The sequence below is a fragment of the Uloborus diversus genome, chromosome 3 (assembly GCF_026930045.1).
Source record: "Uloborus diversus isolate 005 chromosome 3, Udiv.v.3.1, whole genome shotgun sequence".
NCBI classification, from domain to species: domain Eukaryota; kingdom Metazoa; phylum Arthropoda; class Arachnida; order Araneae; family Uloboridae; genus Uloborus; species Uloborus diversus.
Genome location: NC_072733.1, coordinates 40,572,481 through 40,584,275, shown reverse-complemented (window position 1 = coordinate 40,584,275; position 11,795 = coordinate 40,572,481). Strand labels below are relative to the sequence as shown.

The following is an 11,795-nucleotide window of genomic DNA, read 5'->3' as shown; positions in this document are numbered from 1 at the left end:
TCGAATGATTCCTGACATGAATTTCGTTCTAATTTCGGAATAATATAGGGGACACGTGCCCTCCCCCCCTGACTCTACGCTTATGCTGATCACTCCCACAGGGACTTATCCGAAAGGGAGAGGGACTCGATATTATTTTTCCCCTCCCTGAAAGACTAAAATTTCCCAAACTCTTCCTCCCCAAATTTTAGCGATGTCCCCCCCCCCCCTTTTTTTTGCTGGCTACGCTAGTGCGACTCACTTGAGCCTCTGTACATATTAATTTGAAGTATGATTGCAAATGTACATGTGCTATGAATATTTTTTTTCAATCTTCAATTGCAGTAATACTTTATTTTTGTTATTATCATTTATTATTATTATTTTTTTAAACTTTGTCTCTCGCTCTATATACTCAGCTATCTATATATCTGACTATATTTATCAATCCATATCCATCTATATAAATATAAAATTCAAGAAAAAAATTTCTATGTCTGTATGTTATCAGTTGGAGTGGAGTACACGTATCCCTCGCTTTAAATGCATCTCTAAATGTGTATCTATCTTATGGTTTCTATTTACTGTTTAAGTTCAAATGACTTAAAAACACATTGAGTAAAATAAAAAGTGCAACACAAATTGAAAATAGTTTAAAAGTATATTTTAAGAGCTCAGTTTGATTATGTTTTAACTTACATACATTTGAGTATACAAAATATTCTTAAGCAATCAAATTATAGAAGCATTTCCATGAAAATAAATTTATCGAAAAAGAAAAAGAGAAAAAATACATTTAAAGTTTTACACAATTAATTTTAGAATGCTTGAGAAGTATGGTAAATTTTAAAACATGGGACCGCACAGAGACCAACATTACACTCTTCGCACTGAAATCTTGTTTCTCGTCTAATGCGTTTCCCGTTATCGTTTGTTTTACTGCCACAAACAACACATTTCCTTACAGGATATTGTTTACTTGTTGAGTTATTTGTAACATAGGAGGGAAAATGCCTTCCGGTCAATCTCAAGATGTTTTCCGATGCTTTTACCCCTACGCTACGATTTGGCACACATTTTAGTTCTCCAGAATGTTCAATTAGTCTTTCAATCAGGCGAAGTCGAAAATTTACATGGGATAGAGTTCCACCGTTCTTTTTAAAAATTACAAAAGCGTTCCAAACCGATTGACTCAGTAAGTGCCGAAAGATTTTTTTGTAATACTTCCTTTGCTGATCTCTTGTTATGCTGTAATAGGATAGGCATTGATCAGATCTGTCCACCCCACCCATTGTCGAATTGTACTCATGCACCATTACGGGTTTAGTTTTGATTCTATCATCAGCGCCAATATTGACAGTATCAGCATTGTGAATTGTGCTGAGCATGCATACTGTCTTTTTATCTTGCCACTTCATCACACACATTTTTCCTTTCTGATATGCTACAATTTGACCTTTCTCTAATTTCTCTTTTTTTCTGATCTCGGCAGGTAAACCTTTTCTGTTTGCCTTTATTGTTCCGTAAATATCGGTTTTTTCCTTGATTAAAAGATCGGCAAGCTCAGGAGAAGTGTAGAAATTGTCTGTAACAATTGTATATCCTTTTCCTAACAAATCGTGTGCAAGTGTCATGACACTTTTGGTCGATAATCCAAAATGCGCGTAAATATCTTTGAAAGCTGTATCCTTGCCAGTGTAAATAATAGAGTTCCATATATATCCACTTCTGGATTCGCAGAGCTCATACATTTTTATTCCAAATCTCGCTCGCTTGGTTGGAATGTATTGCTTCCAACCCAGCAGCCCATTATATGCTAGCAAAGATTCGTCGATTGATAGTTCCTCCTCTGGTACATATGCCGATTGAAAATTTTTCGTCAACATGTTGTGAATGTCATATATTTTTTTCAACTTAGGTGCGGGATAACTTGCATCGATAGTTTCGTTATTCACAAAATGAAGAAATTTCATTATCAGAGAAAAACGTGTCGAGCTCATTACTCGACCGTAAAAAGGAGTGGTTATTGATGGTCGCTTTGACCAGAACCATCTTTCTACGGGTTTTTGGGTGATTCCTTGGAGTAGAAGAAGTGAGATGAATCTATGCATCTCCTCTGCATCTGTTTCTTTCCACTTCAATGATCGGGATGAAGGTGTTAGATGAGCAGTCTCTAAGTACTGGTCGGCATATCTGTTGGTTTCGATAACAATGTGATCCATTATTTGGTCATTAAAAAATAATCGGAAATATTCTAGTGGATCTCTTTCGTCATAAAACGTGGCTTTGATTCCAGGATCTCCAAGAAAAGGAAATTTAGGCGGTGCACAGCTCTTTTCTGAACTTTTCACTTTACACCAGTCCCTAACGTCATCTATGCAAACCTCATCTTCCTCTGATTCATACTCCGAGGAACCGAAGTCTTCCTCTGATGATTGGATCAGACTTTCTTGATCTGATGCTGAATCTGAATCCATTTATATCGTTAATTTAAACAAACAAGAATATATAAACTTTGCAGATAGTTGGCTAGCAGACAAATGCGTACGAAAGAGCATTTACGCGTTTTATATGTTCTTGAAGAATAATAGTTGACTACATGTCAAAGATAAGAATATAAAAGAAAAACACTCAAGTATCGTCAGCCGGAAGAAATAGGAAACTTCACAGAAATGTGTCATAGAACACAAAGCATTTCACTCAAAGGAAGTATTTAAATGCACTTTGTTACTTTTCGAGAAATAACACATATGGAGGGCCCCGTAATTCACAACGTGAAATGTAGGCGGTGCACTAGCAGGGATACTCTTACTAGTTCCTTTTTGTATTTTGATATAAGGAAGTGAAAAAGAATGAAGTAAAATACGATTCTGGACAAAGAAATATACTATCCTTCTACAAAAGTCTTTTAGAAGTACAATGCCAGAATGGGCATGCATTTTGTAGGTTTTTTCATTAACCGTAAATAAAATGTGTCCTTGAAGCTATCAAGGGCAAAAGCTCTTTTTCGTAAAACTAAAAATAGTGTATCTTCCAGATCAATGCCATGAGTGTAGTACAATATGTTTTTGGAATAAAATTTCTGCTAAAATTTCTTCCGTTGGTTACATGGTTTTCCTTTTTTCAACATATTGTGTTTTATTATTTACTAATCTTTTTATTTTTTGATCGTTTAAAATTTTGCTTAAAGAATTGGTCTCAGAGATTTTTTTTTTGATATTTACTACGAGCAAAACCGTGTCTTGAAAATTAAAAAAAAAAAAAAAAAAAAAAGCGTTTAACTGGAGCTAAAACAAAAGTCAAATCAAATAATTACTAAGGCGGTCATTTTATTGTGCTTGTTGGGAAAGAAGCAAAATATAGAAGTCAAAATAAAAAAAAATAAATAAATAAATAAATAAATAAATAAATAAATAAAAAAGAAAAATATGATGACTTTTCGATTTCCATTTTCTCCGATTACCTTTCAATTTTCATTAGACTAATTAAAAGCGCTATTCATTTAAACGCGCGATATAATGAAAGTTCCATTTACTTTTCAGAAAAATCTGCCAGATCAATAACCAAAAAAAAAAATAAATAAATAAATAAAAAAAACACTTGTTACAAGAAAAATTCCATTGAAATGTAAAATATTCCCTCAAATCAACTATTTATCGCTTTTTTCACTAAGAGACCCATTTACCGGAATGCAATTTCATTCGTAACTAGGTATCTAAGCGTTCAAAGTTGAGTAAAAAGGCTCATCTTTGAAAAATCCAAATTCCATAATGAACTGCAGAGTAAATTGGATATATTTTCTTAGAACTAGGATGTGTTGTGTGTGGGGGGGGGGGGAGGGGGTTCCACATTTTGCAAACCTTTTATCAACACACAATCATATTTCTGGATTGCTTAAAATGAAAAGATATTTGGATGATAGCTAACTTTTATTGTAATGGCATTAAAGATTTTCTTATGCGAAAGTGTAGAAGAAGGTTAATTTTTCAAAATAATTGAAGTTTTTGAGAATTTATTTTTTTTTGAGTCAAAAATTATGGCTGAATTTCCGATGATTTTTCTATAAAAATCAAGGTTTTATAATTATTTTTGCTTAAGTTGTTCCAAGGAATTGAAAGATCATATGACTTGTATCAAGCAATCGCACAGATTAAATAGTGATTTTAGATAAATATCAGGCTTTGGGCAAATTGAGATCAATGAAAATTCCGGATTTGTTGCTTAATAAAGTACAAATAGTTAAGCTCTGCTGAAGTTTTATTTTAATTATAAAACGGTTTAAACTTTTATTTATTTTTCTCTATTTATTATTATTCCTTTTTTTACATGAAAGAATAGTTATAAATTCTCACTTAACCATTTCCCCATTTCCATCTTCCTACAAAATACTGTAGATCTTAAGCAACTCCATAGAAATTTCCTTTACTAAGAGTCAGGTCCCATTCTTCTGAATTTCTTCCCCCTCTCAATGAAAAAAATTCCGAGGCTCTTTATTTTTTATTGAAAAGAAAAAGCTATAAACGATTCAATTTTTGATTTTTTTTTTGGAAACTATTCATTTTCATATACTTTTCCATTTTTAATAACAATAAAAAAAATATTATTATTGTTCTTTGCTAACAACTGAAGTTTTTTTTTGTATAAATGTTAACACAATAGCTGCCTGGTGTTGTGCAAAATTTTTGCTCTTACTATATATTGTTTATTTAGTTTTTTTTTACTCATACAGAATTGAAATTGTATGCTAAGAGATAAATGTTTGTTTTTCTTTGTCATTAAAATAATTATAAGCTGAAGTATTAGACAGAATCGGTGAATTTAAAATGTTTCTGATATTAATGATTGAAATTTGCGACCGAAACCCAAGGCCAATCAGTTAGAGTAAATGAATTTGAAAAAATATCCCTTTTTTTATATTTTTTATAATGTGTTTTGAGTACAACATCTGCCTAAATGTGCGTAAAACGCGACGTAAGTGCACATAAAAGTTGAAAATTGATCTTTTACGTGTACTCTTTGGTTTTCTTTACAGCATTGTGATTTTATAACACTTAAAGTTCCTAAATTATATGTTAGTAGCGAATAAAGCCGTAGCTATAAATTTATTTCCAAAAGGATACTTAGTTTGTTTTCGTTCAATTTGAAATCTCACGGCTTTTATTTATTAATTTATTTGAAATGTAATTGAATGTCATTGTCGTCGATTAAATTATGTTGCATCCATTTACAGCACAATTATTAATTAAATGTAAATTTTAAGCTTAAAAGAAAGAGAAGTGGATATTTCATTCTTGGAATCAAGTTTTGCTTTTAGCAGATGCTTACAATAAATAGCAAGGAGGTTTGCTTAGAAATCTTTGCGTTGATAAGAAGGATGCACTGAACCTTGAAACCCCAACCTGATGAAAGGGTATTGTTTGCATGTGTGAATACAGAAGGTGGGCCCGTGCGCTCCGGGGTGCCGCTCTCAGGAGAGGGGAAAGGAAACGCAGGATTCTACGCCTTGGACCATTTGACAACGAAAATTTAGTGTCAGAAAAATACGTGTAAAACGCTAGCGACGTGATCTTGCTACGGCGTGATAAGACGTGCAAAACCGCCGGTAAGTTAAAATTAACAGGGGCTCCGTGAAAATCAAACATCCGATGCGTGAGAATTAAATATTGTTCAAGACAAGTTCGTGGTTTTGGCATGCACTCGTTAACGCCAAAACCACGTGACCTGTGTGTGACGTATCGCTCAGCTGACGAAAGCTGGTCTACGCAGTCACAACGTATGAAATTTAAAGTTTCTTAGATTTCAACGGGACCCCTCATCAGATCCAGACAAAATTAACATGAAACCATCTGGAAAGTATAACCTTCCAAACAAAAATAGAATTTTTCAAATCGATCCAGTATTCTTGGAGTAAAACGAAAACATACATAAAAAGCCGCAAGACGAAATCATAACCTCCTATTTTTTGAAGTTGGTTAATGAGCATTTATTAATAAAAGGAAATTATTTTCAATGTAACTAACTTAGTTTACTGTTTCTCATTAATTTTGAGTATTATAAGCATTCGAGCAGTAAATCATCACACACTGTGATGCATTAAGATCATACACTTGTAGACAAGTGACTGCGTGAGTTGTAGTAGGGGAAGAAAATATAAGTCTCCTGCGGCTATTTTGACTTTTCCGATTTCAGAAATGCAATCGTGTCGCAGTCTGCGAGATCAAAGATAAAGTTAGGCAGGGCTCTCTTTGCTGATTTCGAGGATCTAAATGAATGATCAAACGTCTATTTGCCGTCAAGATCACTTTCCTCAAATCTTCAAAAAAAATGAGGACAATGTTAGTAAACCGTTTTTGGTAAGTATACTTACGTTCAAAGGAATGAGGTAGTTAAGAGCTTTAGGAAAAGGAGTAAGTTACGTTTAAAGGAATGAAGGGTACAGTTAAGAAAGGCCTTGAAACTCATGCAGAGCCCTAATATTGAAAGTGAATGCAGATCAGCGTCGTGTCACTTACTGGGACACCATCACATCTGTGACAGTGGTAAAGACTTGCTGAAAGTGATAACTCACATCTATGCGATCTTAATCCCACGCTCTCCGTAAATTGAAAGTAACTTGTTTCATTTAAACGTGAAATGTATGTCAAATTCTGTTATCCTTATATATTATTTCTGTAGCCTGTTTTTGTTTTCTACGCCAGATTTTCCTCAATTCTTGATCGATTTCTTTGATTTACGCCTTATTTTAAAGCTTATGGTGCTGGCTACTGACGAAAAATAGACCCACGGTCTAAAAACTGTTTTTTTCAGCCGAAAAACCTGTTTTAAAGAACCAGAATGAGGTTTTCGGTTAAACTTATAATTTTAATTTGCACTATGACCGACAGAGCTGAATAGCTTGATCGGCAGAGCGTTCTCTTCGTAACCAGGAGAATGCGTGTTCGGGCCCACGTCCGGACAATCTGCAACAAAAATTAGAGGAATATCGCCTATTACATGAACACTTAATTAAGTGAATAACAACTATGAAGGAATAGAATAAATGAGAAGGAAACGCTCCTTGCTGATATGAAAACTTGAAGTGGCTTTGTGCTAAATTACTTCGGAAGTGTACGATTTTTTTTTTTCTTTTTAAGCTTTGGCTCTGGTAAGAAAATTAAAGCATAATGTAAGCGAAAATATAAGTAACAGGTTTAAGATTTCAGACTACAATAGAATTGTTTTTTTGTTCAGAAAAAAATAATAAATCGTATATTGAAATATATATTCTTCTAATGAGTTATTGACTCTTTGTACAAATAAAAAAATTACTACCTCAATTTGAAGGGTAAAATATATAATTTTTCTTCCTTTTGCAAAAAAACAAATAGCTTATCACATTTTTACTACATTCGAAAAGCTACGCTTAAAAAAGAGCATAGTTCAATTTATTTTGTATTTTAACCGAGCTGTTAAATGATGAACACGTGCTGCCATCTAAGTCATAACGGTTCAAGCAGCCTGCGGTAACAAATTATAAAAATTTTCAAGAATAAAAAAATGATTCTTCAATATCTTATCTTATATATTATTCCCTTCTCATTTTAAAACTTATCAGGCTGGCTAATGAAGAAAAATAGACTTACGGTCGAAAAATCAAGTTTTCGAAAACGCCCCTTGCAGTTTCGAAACCTTGATGCTGCCTGTAGTTCTTATGTATTTTTTAAAAGCAAAGTTCTAATGCAGTTTTCCATTTTCTACGTCGCTTTCGGCAAAAAAAAAAAAAAAAAAAAAGCCTGTGTGTGTGTTCATATTTTAATAAAGCTTAAAAGCACTGGACTTAGTTGTTCGGTTAAATTGATAAGTTTTTTTCGGTAGAGCGTTCGGCTATAAACTATCTGAACTTCGGGCAAGTTTGAGCTGTCCGAAAGAATATCAAATTTATATTAGTATTACGCATAACATGTACTCATAACATACAAACGTATTAAAATAAATGCAATGGGAATGCTACTTGGTGTTTCGACCCCTTTATGCAGGCTACAGTTATCATTCGGATAAGTTGACTGTTAATCGAAGGTTGTTCTTCCTTTTTTTTAAGCTTTGACTACATTTAGACCATTCAGCATGATGTAAGCATAAAAAAGTATTAGATTTACCTAAAGGAAATCGTTTTTGTGCAGAAAAACATTTTCATTGTATGCTGAAATATAGATGTTTCTAATAGCAGTGTTCGACCTTTTGTACAAATGAAAAAATACTACGCCAAATTAAAATTACGAGTTTCACCCAGTAAACCTTTAATTTTTTTATTTGCGCGAATACGATATAAAGCATTAAAATTACTATCAACTTCATTAGCAAGAAATCATTTTCGACTCCTCTGCTTTCCGCTGAAAAAAAAAAATGCATTTTGTCTACGTTCGAAAAATTACACTTAAAAAACGGACTCAGTTCAACTGGTTTTGGTTTTGAATTTTAAGTGTTCGATTAAAAGAGAAACATGTGCGGGCATTTAAGCCGTAACTGTTAAAGCAACCTTCTATGTGAAATAGTTCAATCTTCAAAGATAAAAACACTTATTTTCAATCTAATTTATTACTTCTCTAGAATGTTCGTTTCAATCGCTACGTGAGATTTTCGCATTCTTTAATCAAATTCCATGCTTTTCGAATAATTTTAAATCGTATCATGCTGGTTAATGACAAAACATAAAAGCATGATCTTATTATTATTTTTTTTTTTTTGGAAAAAGCTTTTTTGCTGTTTTTTACTACGCATTCCTTCAATGAATAGCTTTCGAAAATGAAGGCGCAATTGCTAGGTTTGTTGGGGTGTCGGGCTGTTAATCAGAATGGCGCCAATTCGAATCCGTGCCGATAAATGTCTCTTTAATATTTCTTTTTTTCCCGTCAGATGCTCACATGGGCAGGATTGTATTTGCCACAACCTGTTTTTTTACATGCACATTTATTGCTTTTTCACGAGTCACTACTCAGCCACACTTTTAATGATATTTATCTTTGAATTGAAAATATGTACGACCAAAAGGTGAGCGATGATCAAATTATCACTACGTTGTATTTAACGAGGTTTTGTTACTGATGTCTTTAAATTACATGCCTTCTCTTCTGCGCTTACTTTTTTTTTCGGTTCTTCTTTATAATGTTCTTCCTTTGAAATTCTTAAAGAGCGAAATACCTTATGAAACGATTCGAAGCACAGTGCGGTGTTCCGCACGGGTCCGACTAGTAATGTCATAATCTGCATAAGCTGATGTGTCGTTTCAAAATGCCTTCCGTTCAGTTACATAAAATTCTAAAATATAAATCAAATTTAATAGTGTTTTTGACCGTAGAGTTAAACATATTTAAAAAAAAAACAATTTTATAATATTTGTTGCATTTTCTGCTACAGTCAAACTCGCTTATAACGAGTCCTGATTTAACGAGAACTTGGATTTAGCGAGAAAATCAGAAATACTTGGTTGGACCAATGTTAGGTCAGTGGGAGCATAACTCGTTTTTAACGAGCAAACCCCGCTTAAAGCGAACAATACTTTTAAGATTGGTAAAATTTCTATTGATAAATCATAAATCCTAAGAACAAGCGATGACAGCAATTTTTTTAAAAATTTGTTGAGTAAAGAAACATTTAAAATTATATACTGTCACCTTAGAGCAACAGTAGGATATCTTAGTATTATTTCTGGGATCAGATGTCTTAGAGTTGATCTGATCCGACGATATGTGCATTCCTCAAAAACAATGACAAAAGATAGACACATTCAAACAGTTCAAAGCAAAGTAACTAACTTTTTTGGTACTGTTCAGTGATTAAAAATAAGAAGAAAAAAACAACTATGATGAATGTTTACGATTTCTGTCACGAGCTCACTTTTTACAAGCAATCGGTAGTAACAAGGAAATATCTCGGTCCCTTTGCACTCTTTATAAACGAGTTCGACTGTATAATATTTCTAATTAGATGTCTTACAAATATTCATGTTAAATTATAGGCAGGTTTATAATTCATGCATATTTTTACAAGTTCAGAGCAAAAACATTTATAAAAAATCAATGCACTTCGAGTGAGTTATTTTGTCAGATGGTTTTATTTAATACGGAAAAGAAAAACCCTTTTGATAACTTTGCGCAAAAAGCTTTATCCATGGTAGCTTGATTAGTTTTTGCAATGCTTTCCAGAATCAACATGAACCATAGCCTCTCTGACAAATACGCAAGCCACTTCGTTTTGCTGCTCCCGTCTGGAGTCATTAAGGTCATTCTCGGCGCTGTCATTTTGGGTTAATCAAAGCCATCTGTCTCCTTCATATATTTTCGTACATCTTTCTGTGTACCCGAGCTTGCTAATCAAAGCTTAATGCTCTTCTCTTGTCAGGAAAGAGTTTATTCGTTTAGAAACAAAAAGTTTGTTCGAAAATTAAACTTCGAAAAAAAAAACTTTTTAACTAATTAATAAATTTGAGTCAATTTTTATGGGTTTTTTGAATTACTGGAGGAAAAAAATTGCTGGGTTTAACATACATAAAAGAGCTAGGGAGAATGGAATGATGTAAGAAAGGCTGTATTTTGCATGAATCGAATTTAATAATTCATTTCTAAGTTAAATAATCTACCTTTGTACATAAAAAATACAGTAAGAAATAACAACGTATATAGCACAAATTGCAGATTACTGCAGACACTTGTTTCGGTGTTAGTGAAAGGAACGCCTTTTTTAATGCAAAATAAATGAGCTTACGAAAAGAATTCCGACAAAAGCTATGTATTTTCATCCATGAGGTTATTTCTTTTGCATTGAAAAAGGCGTTCCTTGTAACGCCAAAACACGAGTCTGCAATAAATCTGCAATTTGTGACATTTGACGTTGTTATTTCTTAATTTAGAATGTATGCTCTATAACTAAAAAATCGACGCACCAAGAAGGAGTTGTCTGATTTAGACTAAAATTGGTGGATTGGAAGACAATGTACAAAACAGTAAACGATTGAAATCTCAGCACAGTTGAATAATTTATGTCAGAGTTACGGTTTGTATGCGGTATTTCCGGCCAAATTCGCTCCAGTTTTCGAACAAAGTTATCCACATTCCGTGCAGGATGCCATTGACTTTCCGTCATATCCCAGACATGCTTGATGGGAGAGAGACCTGGCCATCTGGCAGGCCAAGGAAGTGTTTGACAAGCTTGCTGATGCTTCATAGCAACACGTGCCCTATGTGGTCTGGCATTGTCCTGCTGAAAAACCCTGGGTGTCTCCAAACACGTCCTTGATCATCGTCAGGACAGAGTTGGAAGCGGGATTCGTCGCTAAAGACTATATACGTCCCCAGTAATCATCATGCCAACCTGATCGAGCCATGCACCACTCGGTAGTGTGCAGGCGTCAGTGGCAGGTGGCGTAACGATCTGCGCTAGCGTAGATTTCCCTGTCTCAAACGTCTGTAAATGGTCATGATGGACACTGGTGTTTGGTTGAACGTGTGATGATTGATACAGATGAAGAAGGCGCTGTGACAATTGATCGGACAATCATTCTGTCCTGACGAACTATTGTGGCTTTAGGTCGACCGATACCATCCTAACGCTGAACTCTGGCGTTTTCCACACCTCCTTGCCACCATCTTTGAATCGCCGCATTGCTTCGACTCAAATAGCAAGCGATTCTCCGATTGTTCCAACCGGCCTCTTTCAATCCAATGATACGACCTCTATCAAACTCTGAAGCTCGTAATGAGCACGAACCCTGCGGCGAGGAATTTTTTTAGTTGTTGAAAATAATCTGAATCGCAATCAAACAGACAGTTTTAACAACCGTT

General features: G+C 34.1%; 1 protein-coding gene across 1 annotated transcript; it reads right to left on the bottom strand.

Moving 5' to 3' along the window:
• Positions 1 to 797: 797 nt before the first annotated feature.
• LOC129218357 (piggyBac transposable element-derived protein 4-like) lies at positions 798 to 2,456 on the bottom strand. Its single transcript, XM_054852600.1, has one exon. The coding sequence runs from the start codon at positions 2,454 to 2,456 to the stop codon at positions 798 to 800; it is 1,659 nt and encodes a 552-aa protein (XP_054708575.1).
• Positions 2,457 to 11,795: the final 9,339 nt, after the last annotated feature.

What these genes read in the sequence shown, in the direction of transcription:
- LOC129218357 (XM_054852600.1), bottom strand. Translation starts at nt 2,456, where the DNA reads ATGGATTCAGATTCAGCATCAGATCAAGAAAGTCTGATCCAATCATCA.